Raw genomic sequence first — 13,797 nt, 5'->3', positions numbered from 1 at the left:
AAACCTGAGTTATGGGCTAAGGGTGTGTGTGTGTGTGTGTGTGTGTGTGTGTGTGTGTGTGTGTGTGTGTGTGTGTGTGTGTGTGTGTGTGTGTGTGTGTGTGTGTGTGTGTGTGTGTGTGTGTGTGTGTGTGTGTGTGTGTGTGTGTGTGTGTGTGTGTGTGTGTGTGTGTTGGTGTGTGTTGGTGTGATGTTCTTCCCCACCCCAGTTCTACGTACCTCTCTACCTCTCTCTCTGACATTCAGCCACAACCAACATCTCAAGCCTGTAGCCATTTTTCACAGCAGAGTCCCACACATGGCCGTGAGCTGTGGTTCTACTGGGACACACAATGTAGCCATCCACCACTACACGGTACATCATCCTTACCACTCTGCTAAAACACACCTGCAACTGCTGATACACACACACACACACACGTACGCATGCACGCACGCACGCACATTCATATGCACATACATACATACATACACATACACATACATACATACACATACACATACACATACACATACACATACACATACACATGCACATACACATCAACATCCACTTTCTCTCTCTCTCTCTCTCTCTCTCTCTCTCTCTCTCTCTCTCTCTCTCTCTCTCTCTCCATCTTCACATGCAAAAACTTACACACACACACACACAACGTAGACATACCCCACAGTCATCCGTGTACATCTTCCTCTCTGCTCTGCTAAATCACACCTGCAACTGCATGCTCTGGACACACATAAAATACACATTTCCACCCACACACACATACTGTACACACACAAACAGACTCATGCAGAGACATCAGTGTACATGTCACCCTCTGGTTCACTATAACCAAATGACTATTGCTTGCTCCCATACATAACCCAGCCTCCCAAACACACACACACACACACACACACACACACACACACACACACACACATGCGCACCCGCACAAACGCACACGCACACACACGCTCACACAAGAATGCACGCACAGTCGTGCACACACACACACACACACACACACACACACACACATGTCAAGTGTTCCTCATCCCACAGTAATCCACAGCTGCATGCTGGACCAGCTGCGTCTCATGATCTTGTCATCCTAGTCACTTCCAGCTCGACCAGTAGGGGGTTTTCCCCTGGACCCTCCCCACATTGTCCCCATAACACACACACACACACACACACACACACACACACACACACACACACACACACACACACACACACACACACACACACACACACACACACATAAATACACACATAAATACACACATAAATACACACACACACACACACACACACACACACACACACACACACACACACACACACACACACACACACACACACACACAAACACACACACACACACACACACACATAAATACACACATAAATACACACATAAATACACACACATAAATACACACACACACACACACACACACATATACACGCACACGTGCACACACCAGACCCCCGCTGTGCCGGGCTGACAACTCCAGCAGAGCATGGTTTAAATTCCAAGCCGAGAGGGACCAATGAAAAGCACACACACCTGGTGACACTGCCGGTGTTTCCCTGTCTCTATTTTTTCTCTTTTTTTGCGAGGGCTTGACTTCTTTTCAGCACAGGTGACCTTTTTTACCTGTAGGGGTCGGCCAGCCATTTTAACAGGGGCCTCAGCAGCAGCAGCGGTAGCATTGAAGCCGTGGTAGGCAAAATCATTAGTTTACAGTCCAATGGCCCACATTCTACATGACCTTGTTTTACCTGCCCAATTTAGCTGAGTGATTGGCATTGGTCATCTCAGGTAAAATCAAAGGTAAATCAGGTAAAACAAGGTCACGTGGAATACTGTATGTGGCACATACATTCCATTCCATTCCGCTGACACCTTTATCCAAAGTGATTATTTTTATTTTAAGGGTACTGGTTATAGTCCCCGGGGCAGTGCGGTGTTAAGCCCATCTCCTTAACCACAAGGCCACGGCTTCCTTGTTAACCCATTTTGTCCTAAGCCCTTTTTGGGAAAGGGTGCCCTCTGCCTATTAAATCCTAAATATCTCAGCCTCCGAAGCACATAAACACACAAAATAAGTTGCATTTTGAAGCTAGGACCCTCATTTTGCATTAGGATGTGTTAATTCAGCTCGAACCTACCCACATTTATAATAAAACAGCTCAAATCTCAAGAACCTGAATGCAGCATATACAGTATGTGTCTCCAGGACACAGCGTTATAAATTTGCTGTTACCAGAATGGCAATGACCAAGTCATAGCGGAATACTAAAGGCCCCGTGTTATTAGGTCATAGTAATGTAGTACTATGGTAGTTCACTTTTCAATGACTCTTACAGTGTTCCACTGGTGGAATGGTGTGCATTATGGGGCTGCATAGCCTGGTCTTGCCCATACCCTCATACTAGTAACATGTAGCAGGGAAGCCGACAAGGAGGGAGGTCAGTGTCCAGGGACGCTTATGCCGCGATCACACCGCCAGAGTTAAAAAAGCCACAACGCTGCTGACTCCTGCCTGGAAAGCATTGGTCAGGGGCGTTGAACGAGGCAAACGATTCAACCTGAAGTGTTCAGCCAGGAATCTCAACCAACCGAAGCCCGTGTTTAGAAAAATGTGAACATTCCATTGGCTGCCGCCCTGCTGCCGCCGAGCTCATTACATATTTTTAGATGAAGTTCACCTCTAGAAACGCTCCCGACGCGTTTGTCTCATTCGCTGCCTGCTCTCCCATACAAACTCAATTACTTCTGCATCTTTCCACACGTTCAACGCCCGCGGTGTCATCGTACGTTTAGGGTCCGCAAATTGTTTGAAGCACCACTGTCCATTGGCTGTACTGGTGTCAAAATTGTGAGCAGTGGTAGCCTTGTCTAGTGGGAGTCACACAGGGGTACTTTGCTACATGACCCTAAACATGAGCCCTACACACCGTCCCTCTCTTCTCTTCTCTCCTCCCTTGTTTGTTTCATCCCTTCAATTTTTCAATTTCTGAGCAGCAGTAGCATGACCTACAGGGACCTGAAGATGACCCCTACCCACCATCCCTCCATCTTAGCTCTTCTCTATTCTAGCCATCCCTTTCTTTTTCTTTCTCTCGTCTATCCTTCTGTCTTGTTTTTACTCATTGCTTTTGGCTACCACTGCTCTGAGGTCAGCATTGAGAGAAAGAGAGCGAGAGAGAGAGAGAGAGAGAGAGAGAGAGAGAGAGAGAGAGAGAGAGAGAGACGGAAAGAGAGAGAGAGAGAGAGACGGAAAGAAAGAAAGGGAAAAATACCTTGGATTCAACCATCCCACAGCTGTGTGAAATAAAAAAAATATAAACAGATGTAGGGATTTGAAGACAGATGACAGTGGAAAGAAAGAAAGAAAGAAAGAAAGAAAGAAAGAAAGAAAGAAAGAAAGAAAGAAAGAAAGAAAGAAAGAAAGAAAGAAAGAAAGAAAGAAAGAATCTGATAAAAGAACATACACCAGCATAGAAAGATGCTATGACCTTTCACAAACAAAACAAAAAAATCTACCAAATCATTCTCCAAACCCAGAGTGAAATCCATCAGACAGATGATAATATGAGTCAAGGAAAGGGAATGAAATAGCAAAACTATCCAATGAAAGTGTGAATGTTAATCCACTGGTGAAAACCCACAGACAGATGCTTAGAGACAACTAAAGGGCATGAAATGTGGTGGTAAAGAGAGAGGACCTGGGAAGATACCAGCACGTCTACTGCCATACGAAGACAAGCCAAGTCTAGCTGAAGCACAAAGCCCACCATTCTCCACAAATAACAAGGCCCACTGGCAACCTGCCGTATGGCCCATACTGAAGAGCAGTCAGAGCTGTAACTCACTCTCACTCTCACTCACCCTGCCCTGTGTGTGTGTGTGTGTGTGTGTGTGTGTGTGTGTGTGTGTGTGTGTGTGTGCGCGCGCATGCGTGTGTGTGTGTGTGTGTGTGTGTGTGTGTGTGTGTGTGTGTGTGTGTGTGTGTGTGTGTGTGTGTGTGTGTGTGTGTGTGTGTGTGTGTGTGTGTGTGTGTAGGTCTGTCAGCCTGTCTATATCCATGACATGAGTCTATGTCTGTATCTGTGTGTGATGGAGCAAATTCAACACAGACAAGGGGCAAGACACAGACAGAGACGGGGACAAAGAAAGAGGGATATACAGGGGAGAAGGAGAGAGAAAGAGAGATAGACAGAGAGAGAGAGAAGCAGAAGCAGAAGGAGAAGGAGAGGAATAGATAACCTCACAGCAGAGACCAAGAGAGGGAGATATCCTACAGTGGAGTGAACGTGTGAAGGGAGAGGCAGGCCTGGCCGCGGGCCTCTTAAGTGCAAAATGCCAAAGAGCCAAGGCCATAGTAGAGGGCCTGGCATTTTTGTCACCGCGGAGACAGACACAGAACAGACACCCTAACCAGATCCTTCCCCTCCTGACCCCCCATTTACACAGACACATACATGCACGCCACGCATGAACGCAAGACAGATACCCCCACACGCATACGCAAGCACACACGCATACGCACGCACGCGGACACACACGCACGCATGCACGTACACACATACACACACACACACACACACACACACACACACACACACACACACACACACACACACACACACACACACACACACACGCACACACACACACATACACACACACACACACTCCTCATCCCCCAGCCAGTCTTTCCTCTTGCAAGAGTGCTAGTTAGAGGCAATCAACCATCTCCTGGCTGAAGCACCTGTACAGTATCAGGCCTCCGTCCTCACACACACACGAACACGCACATGCGCGCACACGCACACACACGTAAGCACGCACTCTCACGCACGCACGCACGCACGCACCCACACACACACACACACACAGAAACACCCACATACCCAGACACAGACACACACTTCACCCCCCCCAACCCCGCCTCACATCCCCAAGGCCTCAAAGCACGTTAATAATTCAACCAATGATCCATGTCAACTCAAGGTAATCAAATATTAAAAAATGAGAGCAAACTGCTCGGAATAACGAGGAACAGGACCTTCACTGCGCTCCTCTCCATGAATTAAAAGTAGGAGTCAAAAGTACGATTCACTGCCTACACACACATAGTCATTCATAGCCTGTTCAGAATTGATTCACCCCATCCCGTGAGTCGATTTCAGATTCAGGGCTGATTCATTGTTTAATACATCCAAATTACTTAGTCATAGCAGGAAACAGTCAGACGTATTACATCACTTCCAATAAGAATTTTTTAGTTGGACTGTAGGCCTACTGTGTCTCCATCATCCGCTGCTGTTTAATGTTCCTCCATTTGTTTATTCATCACAGAAGACATAGCACTTCCTAGATGCGACTTTTTGGACATAGAGTACATTTATAGCTGAACTGCTGAGTAGTGTTACTCGACACAGGTGAAAAATACTGAAATTCCCAGAACTTCATATACCCTTTCATGCTGCGTTATTTAATATCTCCACTCGCTGATTCATGGCAGAAAACATAACATAAGTTACGAAAACTTGTGAAATATGTGACCTTGACCTTGTAGTGTGGCTCAACACATGCAGGTGAAACACTGAAATCCCAGCAGGTTCCTATTATCCTACACACAGCATTGCGTACTACTGTCCCTTCAGTCACTGGTTAATAGTGGAAAATATAACCTTTCCTAGATGGGAATTTTGGACATACATAGGCTATGTACCTACAGTATACGACGTATCTAACGAAACTGTTTAGCAATGTTACTCACTACAGTTGGATACTGAAATCCTAGCACTTCCTACCCACCTACTGCATTCTTTAATATCAGTCACTGATTCATAGCTGAAAGGTATTTTAACACATGCAATTGTTAAACACAGTGGAATTCCAGAATCCTCTTCCCCTGACAGTATACTTTCACATGTCCACTCACAGAAAATCAGTCATATCAGTTCCCCGAGTAGGGAATTCTGTCTGAATTCTGTATTCTTCAGGCAGTTGTAGAGAGTCTAAGAACATGCATTACCTAACAGCACTGTTTAATATTTCCTATCTGATTCATAGAGGAATTCATAGTGTGTGTCCTGAGAGGGGAATTTTATTGCACTGCTATGCCTCAGCATGCAGGCGAAATACTGAAATCTCAGCTTCCTACTCCCCCTACATACAGAGCAGTTCATATCTCCATTAACTGATACAGAGAGGAATACAGCTTTGTGCTGTTGTAATGGAGAGTGTTTCAGCATATGTACTGGAATCCCATCCTTCCCCTCCCCTACACGCAGAGTAGTTAATATATCCATTCACAGATTCAGCGTTACACTGTTGCAGAGTGTCAACATACTGCAGGTGAAATACTGGAATCCCAATCTCTTCCGCTGGTCCACTCGTTGATCTATGGCCCAACCTGAAAGCCATGCCTTGCCTGATTCATGACACAGTTAGGTAGGGCTGTTTCAAGGTATTCAGGTGCCCTAGGCAAAGAAGGACTTGGGGCCTTTTTCTTCTATTCATACTATTGAGCAGGGCCCCTCTGGACTTCGATTTCCATAGCAGTATCATTTGTAGCTTTCTGTCTTTTACAGAGATGCTGCCACAGTCAAAAAGTTGGCATTGCTGTCATTTGAATACATGTGCATAACAAGTCATTACCAAGGGCCCCATCTAAGTTGTGGGGCCTAAGCAATTGCCTAGTTTGCTTGCCTGGTTGTGTCAGGCCTGCAGTTAGGTTAGTCTAGCCCCTGATAAAGCACCAAAAGAGCTTTCACTAAAACAGCTATTCATCAAGAGGGGCTTGTAGAGAGGCCCGTCAACTGCTATATGTGAGCACGACACGATAGGCAATGAGGAGGAGGAGGAGGAGGAGGAGGAGGAGGGATGGACTGCATATTTGAGAAGGGAGGCACTGCACCTCTCGAAGCCGCTAAACAAATTCAGTAGCACCAGTCAACTACTGTGTAAATCTATCTACTACCACCCGCACGCGCACACGCGCACACACACACACGCACACGCACACGCACACGCACACGCACACACACACACACACAAACACACACAGTCTGCCCTACAAAACCAAACAAAGTCGTAACTTCATGTTAATTGCATGCGCAGCTGTATGTTTTGTCAAATTGGGTGCACATGGTCTGAGATACTCACAAAATGCATACGAGTCACTGAACCGTATGTATACAGACATACATCTCACAAAGCTAGAAGCCTACTGTATGTTTGTCGAATTGGGTTGACATGGGAAAAATCACACAAAAACACACTGTATACAGATATAAACCTCATGAAGCCAAAAGACAGCTACTGCATTTTGACAAATTGAGAATGGATATTACTGTAGACATAACTACTTCATAAATACCTCCTGTATCCTGTGACTAAATCTCTTACTCCTTGCCAGTACAAGAGTAGATAAAAGCGCCATCAACACCCTGACAAACTAATAGTACATACAGTAGGCCTACACCATGTTCAACTAAGCGGTACAACATTGCCCAAAGCATTTATTCTGAGTAACAGGATTTTATCTGTCTGCTGATAAGAAAACACCAATTTTCCACACCCAGGAAGCCTGTGTGAAATATAGCGTTTCTGGACATGTGCTCCACATGCGCTGCACTGCCTGCCTCTCCATAGCGTGCCTGGTGAAAACAACCTCGTATAGACACAGAGGATGGTCTGGCAAGGCTCCAGCAGACAGGTAGCTCTCAGAGGTGGGATCAACAGGGTGTATTTCAAATGCCTCTGTTTACCACCAGGCAGGAACAGAGGCGTATGCCTCTTTTCCACTGCCGGTTTTCTGGTAGGCCTACAGCTCGACACAGCGGGACTCGGCCGCCACTTTTTGCTTTACAGCTGAGCTGTGTGATGCCTATTCGAAAAGCAAAAAGTGGTGGCCGGGTCGTGCTGTGTCGAGCTGTAGGCCTACCAGAAGACCTGCAGTGGAAAAGAGGCATCAGAGATGGGCTGGTTCGATGGACTCTGGACAGAGTTAAAGCTAACCAAACCATGGAGGATGACGGATGATGACAAATATGTATGAAGTTTGTTCTTTACGTGTCCAACATAATCCCATTTCATTGGGTCATCAACTGGCAACACAGTCAAAGGTAGTTTTTAACTGATTATTTTGTCCTCAATAGACCCCTTTACGATTTGAATGCAGATGTGACGTAATCGGACTGCGTGCCCGTTGTTGGAGCAGAATCAACCATTTACTGCACATTAGTAAAGAAACTAGCAGGTTTTTTTCCGAGATAAGAAAATGGATGGTCACTGCAGATATATATTGGGCGCCACAAACACGGACATTCCTGATTACGTCCTCAGTCCAGTCGGTATGTTTAATTGCTTGTAACCACAAACATCTCCTATGCTTCTGCAACAGCCTATTCCCTCTCAGAAAAAACATGTGCACTTTTAGGATCTCTATTTTTTTAGAGCGGTATGTCTTCTTTATTCAGGGTCTGCGCTGTCTGTTTGTGTGTGTGGGTGTGTGTGTGTGTGTGTGTGTGTGTGTGTGTGTGTGTGTGTGTGTGTGTGTGTGTGTGTGTGTGTGTGTGTGTGTGTGTGTGGGTGTGTGTTTGAGCCAGCAATGCGCTGTGCGTCAGTGACGACGTAACTTCTAAAGGGGTCAATAGGCAATAACATAACATAAGTGGAGGACCAGACCATGTCTCAGTAGTTTGTATGTGTTTACTACCGGGCAGGAATCAAGGCTTAAAGATGGGCTGGTTCCATGTCACTGGATAGAGCTAAAAACTAATCAGACCATGGAGGATGATGACAAATACCTAAGTCTGTTCTTTATTTGTGTTTCCAACACAGTTGCAGTGGGTCATCAACTTGTAACGGTCAACGGTAGGCCTACTTCTTAATTGATTTCGCTGTCCTTCATAGGCAATAACAGAAGGTAAGTGGAGAAGCAGACCATGTCTCTGCAGTTCAAATACGAGACATTTCCGCTTCCAGAATGTTTTGTAGGCCGGCCTGGCAAACTATAGGAACAAATTCGCTGTATGTCAATGTCAAAAGGGTCTTCTGCAAGATAAGAGAATACTTGGCAGCACAGAAAGAAACACGCAATCAGAGATAGAAATTGGGCCCCTTTGGTAATATCTGATCCATGTGATGCCATATGATTGGTGCCACACTCAAACAGACAGACAGACAGACAGACAGACAGACAGACAGATGTGGTCATTGCAATACCTGGACAGACCCCCTCCGGGCGGGGTTGCCAGGTAACAACGCAAAAATGTCATTAAAGTTGAAGTTAAACGTGAGTTTCAAACTCAGTCCTTACCATTGTAGTTGAGGAAGACTCTGGGCAGGGGAGCGGAGAAGGAGGTCACACAGGCGAGGAAGAGGAGAGGAAGAGCCAGTGTCCTTGTGATGGTCTTCGTCAGCCCACCTCCTGACCCCAATGACCGGGCCCCATGTCCCTGTGGCCACCACATCATGTCTGGGATGAGGAACGCCACCCAGACCCTAACAGACCTGGAGGGATGGAGGGAGCCAGAGAGAGAGAGAGAGAGAGAGCGTGCGTGTGTGTGTGTGTGTGTGTGTGTGTGTGTGTGTGTGTGTGTGTGTGTGTGTGTGTGTGTGTGTGTGTGTGTGTGTGTGTGTGTGTGTGTGTGTGTGTGTGTGTGTGTGTTTGTGTGTGTGTGAGAGAGAGGGTAGGGGGCAAGGAAGAGGGTGAAAGAGGGAGAGAGAGAGAGAGAGAGAGAGAGAGAGAGAGAGAGAGAGAGAGAGAGAGAGAGAGAGTATAAGTGAGTAAGAGTGAAAGAGAAAGGGAGAGGGGAGTGAGGAGTGGGGAGAAAAAGAAATGAGTGGGGAATAGAGGGAAGAGGAGAGACCAGGTAGAAGAGAGGAGGGAGAGAAAGAAAGACAAAAAACACGCAATGGGTTCAATCAAAAGTTCCACGTAACTATGTCCAACACACCACATGCCTTTTATAAGAGGTTCAGCAAGACATCTGCTGATCAAAGGTGCCCTGCGAGAATACCAAGATGCACTATTGCCTTTCACAAGCCTGGTACAAAATGCATGAGTAAACTCTTTACAAAGAAACGCTTGGGGATGGCATCCACTCCGTTTGCCTCCTCCCTGAGACAATACGAAGTAAATAATACATAAGAACAAGCCAGTCTGTCATCATTGCAGGGGAGCTCACAGGCACTGGCTCCTGGACAAGAGAAAAAAGGGGGGGCTGTATACAGAGGCATTCGCGAAACACACCGATGCTTTTCGCGCAAATAGGCCTGTATATTTATATTTTGTGTGGAGGGAAATAAAAGAAAGTCCCCACGCTGATGGCTTATACATGAGACCCCGTCCTAAAAGATTGATGCCGTGCCGATGAGACGTGAAGAGGAGAGCATGCACGCAGGATCTCTACGAAAGATTCAATTTGTAGCCTAATGCTGCCGCCGCAGGTAACGGTTGGGTTGCAGAGGTCACTCGGCTCTTGTGGCTGAAGGTTGGTTTGTGGCTGCAGCTGGACAAGAAGGCAGTGCACTTCTAGCTTATCCTCGATAAGCTCTACTGTGTGTGTGTGTGTGTGTGTGTGTGTGTGTGTGTGTGTGTGTGTGTGTGTGTGTGTGTGTGTGTGTGTGTGTGTGTGTGTGTGTGTGTGTGTGTGTGTGTGTGCGTGCGTAATGGATATGTGCGCGCGCGCGCCGTGTGAGTTTAATGAAGCTAATCGGTTAGCATGTGGAAAAGAAGGTAAGGTGAAGATTGCTTTGGCAGTGATGCTGGAAGTAGCAGAATAATGGAAGTTGCAGGAAGAATAGGGGGAAATATAGAGAGGCAACTTCCCGCTCTTCCTGTCTCTCTCTCTGTCTCAGGCCTGGTCGACGAGATGTCAGCAGCACAGCTGCAAAATCTATCACTGGGGAACCTAGCGGGCTGCCACTGAACGTCATAAACCATTACGCCTAGATAAGACACCATACAGCCCCGTCCCGTCACCATGCACATACTCATACACTACACTCTCAAATAGCAGGATATAGGCCTACACGCCAAATATAGACCAGGCGCACACACACATGAACTCACTTTGTCGCTGTCATATAATTACCCCACATAGCCTCATCCAATAATAAATACAAGTCAAGTGTTGGTGACCTTATGACCAGCGGCTCACCATGGTTTTCCACATCCACGATTTCCGCTTCTCCCCACTGTTTTATGGCATTTTACTTCTTTCGGCGTTTTTAACTGGGGGGTTAAATTCTGCTGCCTTTTTACCAGACACCAGAGGAAATCCGTAAAAGCACCTAAGCGGCGCAACTCTTTCCATCTCTCTCTCTCTCTCTCTCAATTTAATCAGCCAACTCTGCCTGAACAACAGACCTATAACAAGGAATGCCCCGCTTCATAACTAAACTTGGGTCTGTCAAACGTGCATCGTTTATAGTCTGGGAGTTTTGAACGCTATCCAAGGAGGATGCTGTCCAAAAACGTCTGGCCAGAAAAGGCAAGATATGAAAGTTAAATGCGCTTGATTCAAAGCCAGTGTGTTGGATAAACTGAGAAATACATTAGAACAGAGTGTCGCGATAATCTGGTTTTTATTCTGTGTTCGCTGGCAGCTGGCCTAATGAATTTTCCATTTTGCCGTTCCAGAAAAATCCCCCCTCTTTCAAAGTCAACTGATGTACACAAAAACATTAGACGGGTGATTTAAGAAATCATGGCTTGTTTACTCTACGTTTAAGGAAGTCCTTGAGAGTGAGCCCCATTTTTATGTCATCTCCTGAACGTTAAGTCATTAAGCATCTGTCGTCTGTAATGTGTAATGCATATGCACACAATTTAGATGTTTAGAATGGAGTAATTGGCTAAAATGCACTTGCAGCTGGACACGAGATTGTTTTGAACAGTCTGCCTGAGTTCTTCCTCGTTAAATATAAACAGAGATTGGTTACAGACATAGAAAGCAGGCGCAGTAATCGAATCAAATGCATTAAAGTCAGGAAATCGCATTAGTCCCGCGGAGTCGGTAGGTAAAGAAGCATCATATAGCGCGAAGCAGCAGCGGTGAAGTAGGAGCGGGGCGGCAGCCTTCACTGCGCGCCAAGAACCATCCCTTACCACGTTTCACCGTTACTTGGCTGCCAACTGCTCGATTACCGGGCGTATTGCCAAACCTGTATGTCAACTTTCATAATAATAATAATAATAATAATAATAATAATAATAATAATAGTCTAATAGGGCCTACATGCCGTATTCTAACCAAGAAAGTTAGAAAAGTGACAAGGGACTATGGGAGGAAATCGGGAACACGCCCGTTTGTTATAAAATATTGGTCTATTGCTGTTCTGCTCGCGTCCTGTTTCTCCTGTCTTATTCACCAAATTCTCGTTGCGACCATTTGCATTTTCAGTCCGGAAAATGAACTTTGCTATCACTGTAGGCTATCCCGGTTCTCACACCGAAACGGTCGGAGCGAGTTTAAATAACTTGGCGGCTACCTTTAATGTACTACCGGTAATGTGAGCACGAATATGTAATCGTAGCGGGAGCGCACTGCGTGGAGGACGATAAAAATAATTCCACGAAGTCATATCCAACAAATAAGAAACTAAGACTGAATAATTGTCTACATCTATAGAAGGACGAAACAGTGCAAGACTTGAGAAATGTTGAATTTGACCAGCCATCTGCTTGACAGCGTGCACTAGTCAGGAACCAAAACTTTATATTGTTAAATCGAGGCACAAAATGAATTTCAACAGCCAGGGACCTATTGGCACAAGATAGTTCAACACATTGTTTTGGATTAATCCAGCATCAGGACATTTTAGGCATTTGTTATTTATCTCTAGCTCACCAGTGGGACCCTCGCACCTGTTATGCTGAGCCCCAGTGATTCAGCCCCCATACACACACACTCACACAGACACAGACACACGCACACACACACACCCCTCCATCTGGAGCTGAGGCCGGGGGAGAGAAGCCCACACACTCCCAGCCATGCAGGCAGAGCCTCTCCCCAGCTGGCCCCGGAGCCCAATATGGCCGTGGAGGAAATTCTGACTTACCCGTCTCAGTCCAGTCCTGTCCAGTCTTCAGTCCAGAGTCCCGGTGCCAGGTCAGACAACACAGCCAAGTCCAAAAGGTTATCCTGATCCTGCAAGGTTATATCCACTTCAACAGACCCCAACCTCTCTCTTTCCTCCTTCTCTCCTTTTCCTTGAGTGACTGATTCTCTCTCTCTCTCTCTCTCTCTCTCTCTCTCTCTCTCTCTCTCTCTCTCTCTCTCTCTCTCTCTCTCTCTCTCTCTCTCTCTTTCTCTCTCTCTCTCTCTCTCTCTCTCAAGGAGCGTGTGTGTCTCGTAAGCAAGTTGACCGGTGCTCCAACCGTGGCCGGTTCCTTGAAGTGACTTCCCAGAAGAGAGGGGAAAGTGAAGGAAGGGAAAGAGGAGAGCTGGGCAGACCAGAGCAGAGCAGAACAGAACAGAGCAGTGCTATTCCATCCAGTTGCCTGTAGGACAAACCAATCTGCGAGAGTAAGACACAGAAAGTGAGAGACAGGGGAGGGTGGGGAGAAGAGAGAGAGGGATATGGAAAGGAGGGACGGAGGGGGCAGAGAGAGAGGGAGAGAGAGAGGGAGACAGGAGGAGGATGGGTTTCCTATTACACTCATCTCCACTGAGTCACTGGCGTGCGTACGCACATAGATGCACACACGCACCACACACAATCTCTCTCTCTCTCTCTCTCTCTCTCTCTCTCTCTCTCTCTCTCTCTCTCTC

General features: G+C 46.4%; 1 protein-coding gene across 1 annotated transcript in view; it reads right to left on the bottom strand.

The window, feature by feature from the left end:
- The window catches only part of sema3c (sema domain, immunoglobulin domain (Ig), short basic domain, secreted, (semaphorin) 3C), a 99,925-nt gene extending 86,381 nt beyond the window's left edge, over nt 1-13,544 (bottom strand). Inside the window, exons 1-2 of the mRNA XM_063217117.1 lie at nt 13,085-13,544; nt 9,333-9,526 (exon numbers count right to left, since the gene is read on the bottom strand). Coding sequence (XP_063073187.1) covers nt 9,333-9,489 — 157 coding nt within the window. The 5' untranslated portion in view covers nt 9,490-9,526; nt 13,085-13,544. The remainder of the gene's footprint in view (nt 1-9,332; nt 9,527-13,084) is intronic.
- Between the last annotated feature and the right edge of the window lie 253 nt (nt 13,545-13,797).

The sequence above is a fragment of the Engraulis encrasicolus genome, chromosome 15 (assembly GCF_034702125.1).
Source record: "Engraulis encrasicolus isolate BLACKSEA-1 chromosome 15, IST_EnEncr_1.0, whole genome shotgun sequence".
Classification (NCBI taxonomy): Eukaryota; Metazoa; Chordata; class Actinopteri; order Clupeiformes; family Engraulidae; genus Engraulis; species Engraulis encrasicolus.
Note: the sequence above shows the minus strand (reverse complement) of the source record. Positions and strands in the feature narration are given on the sequence as shown.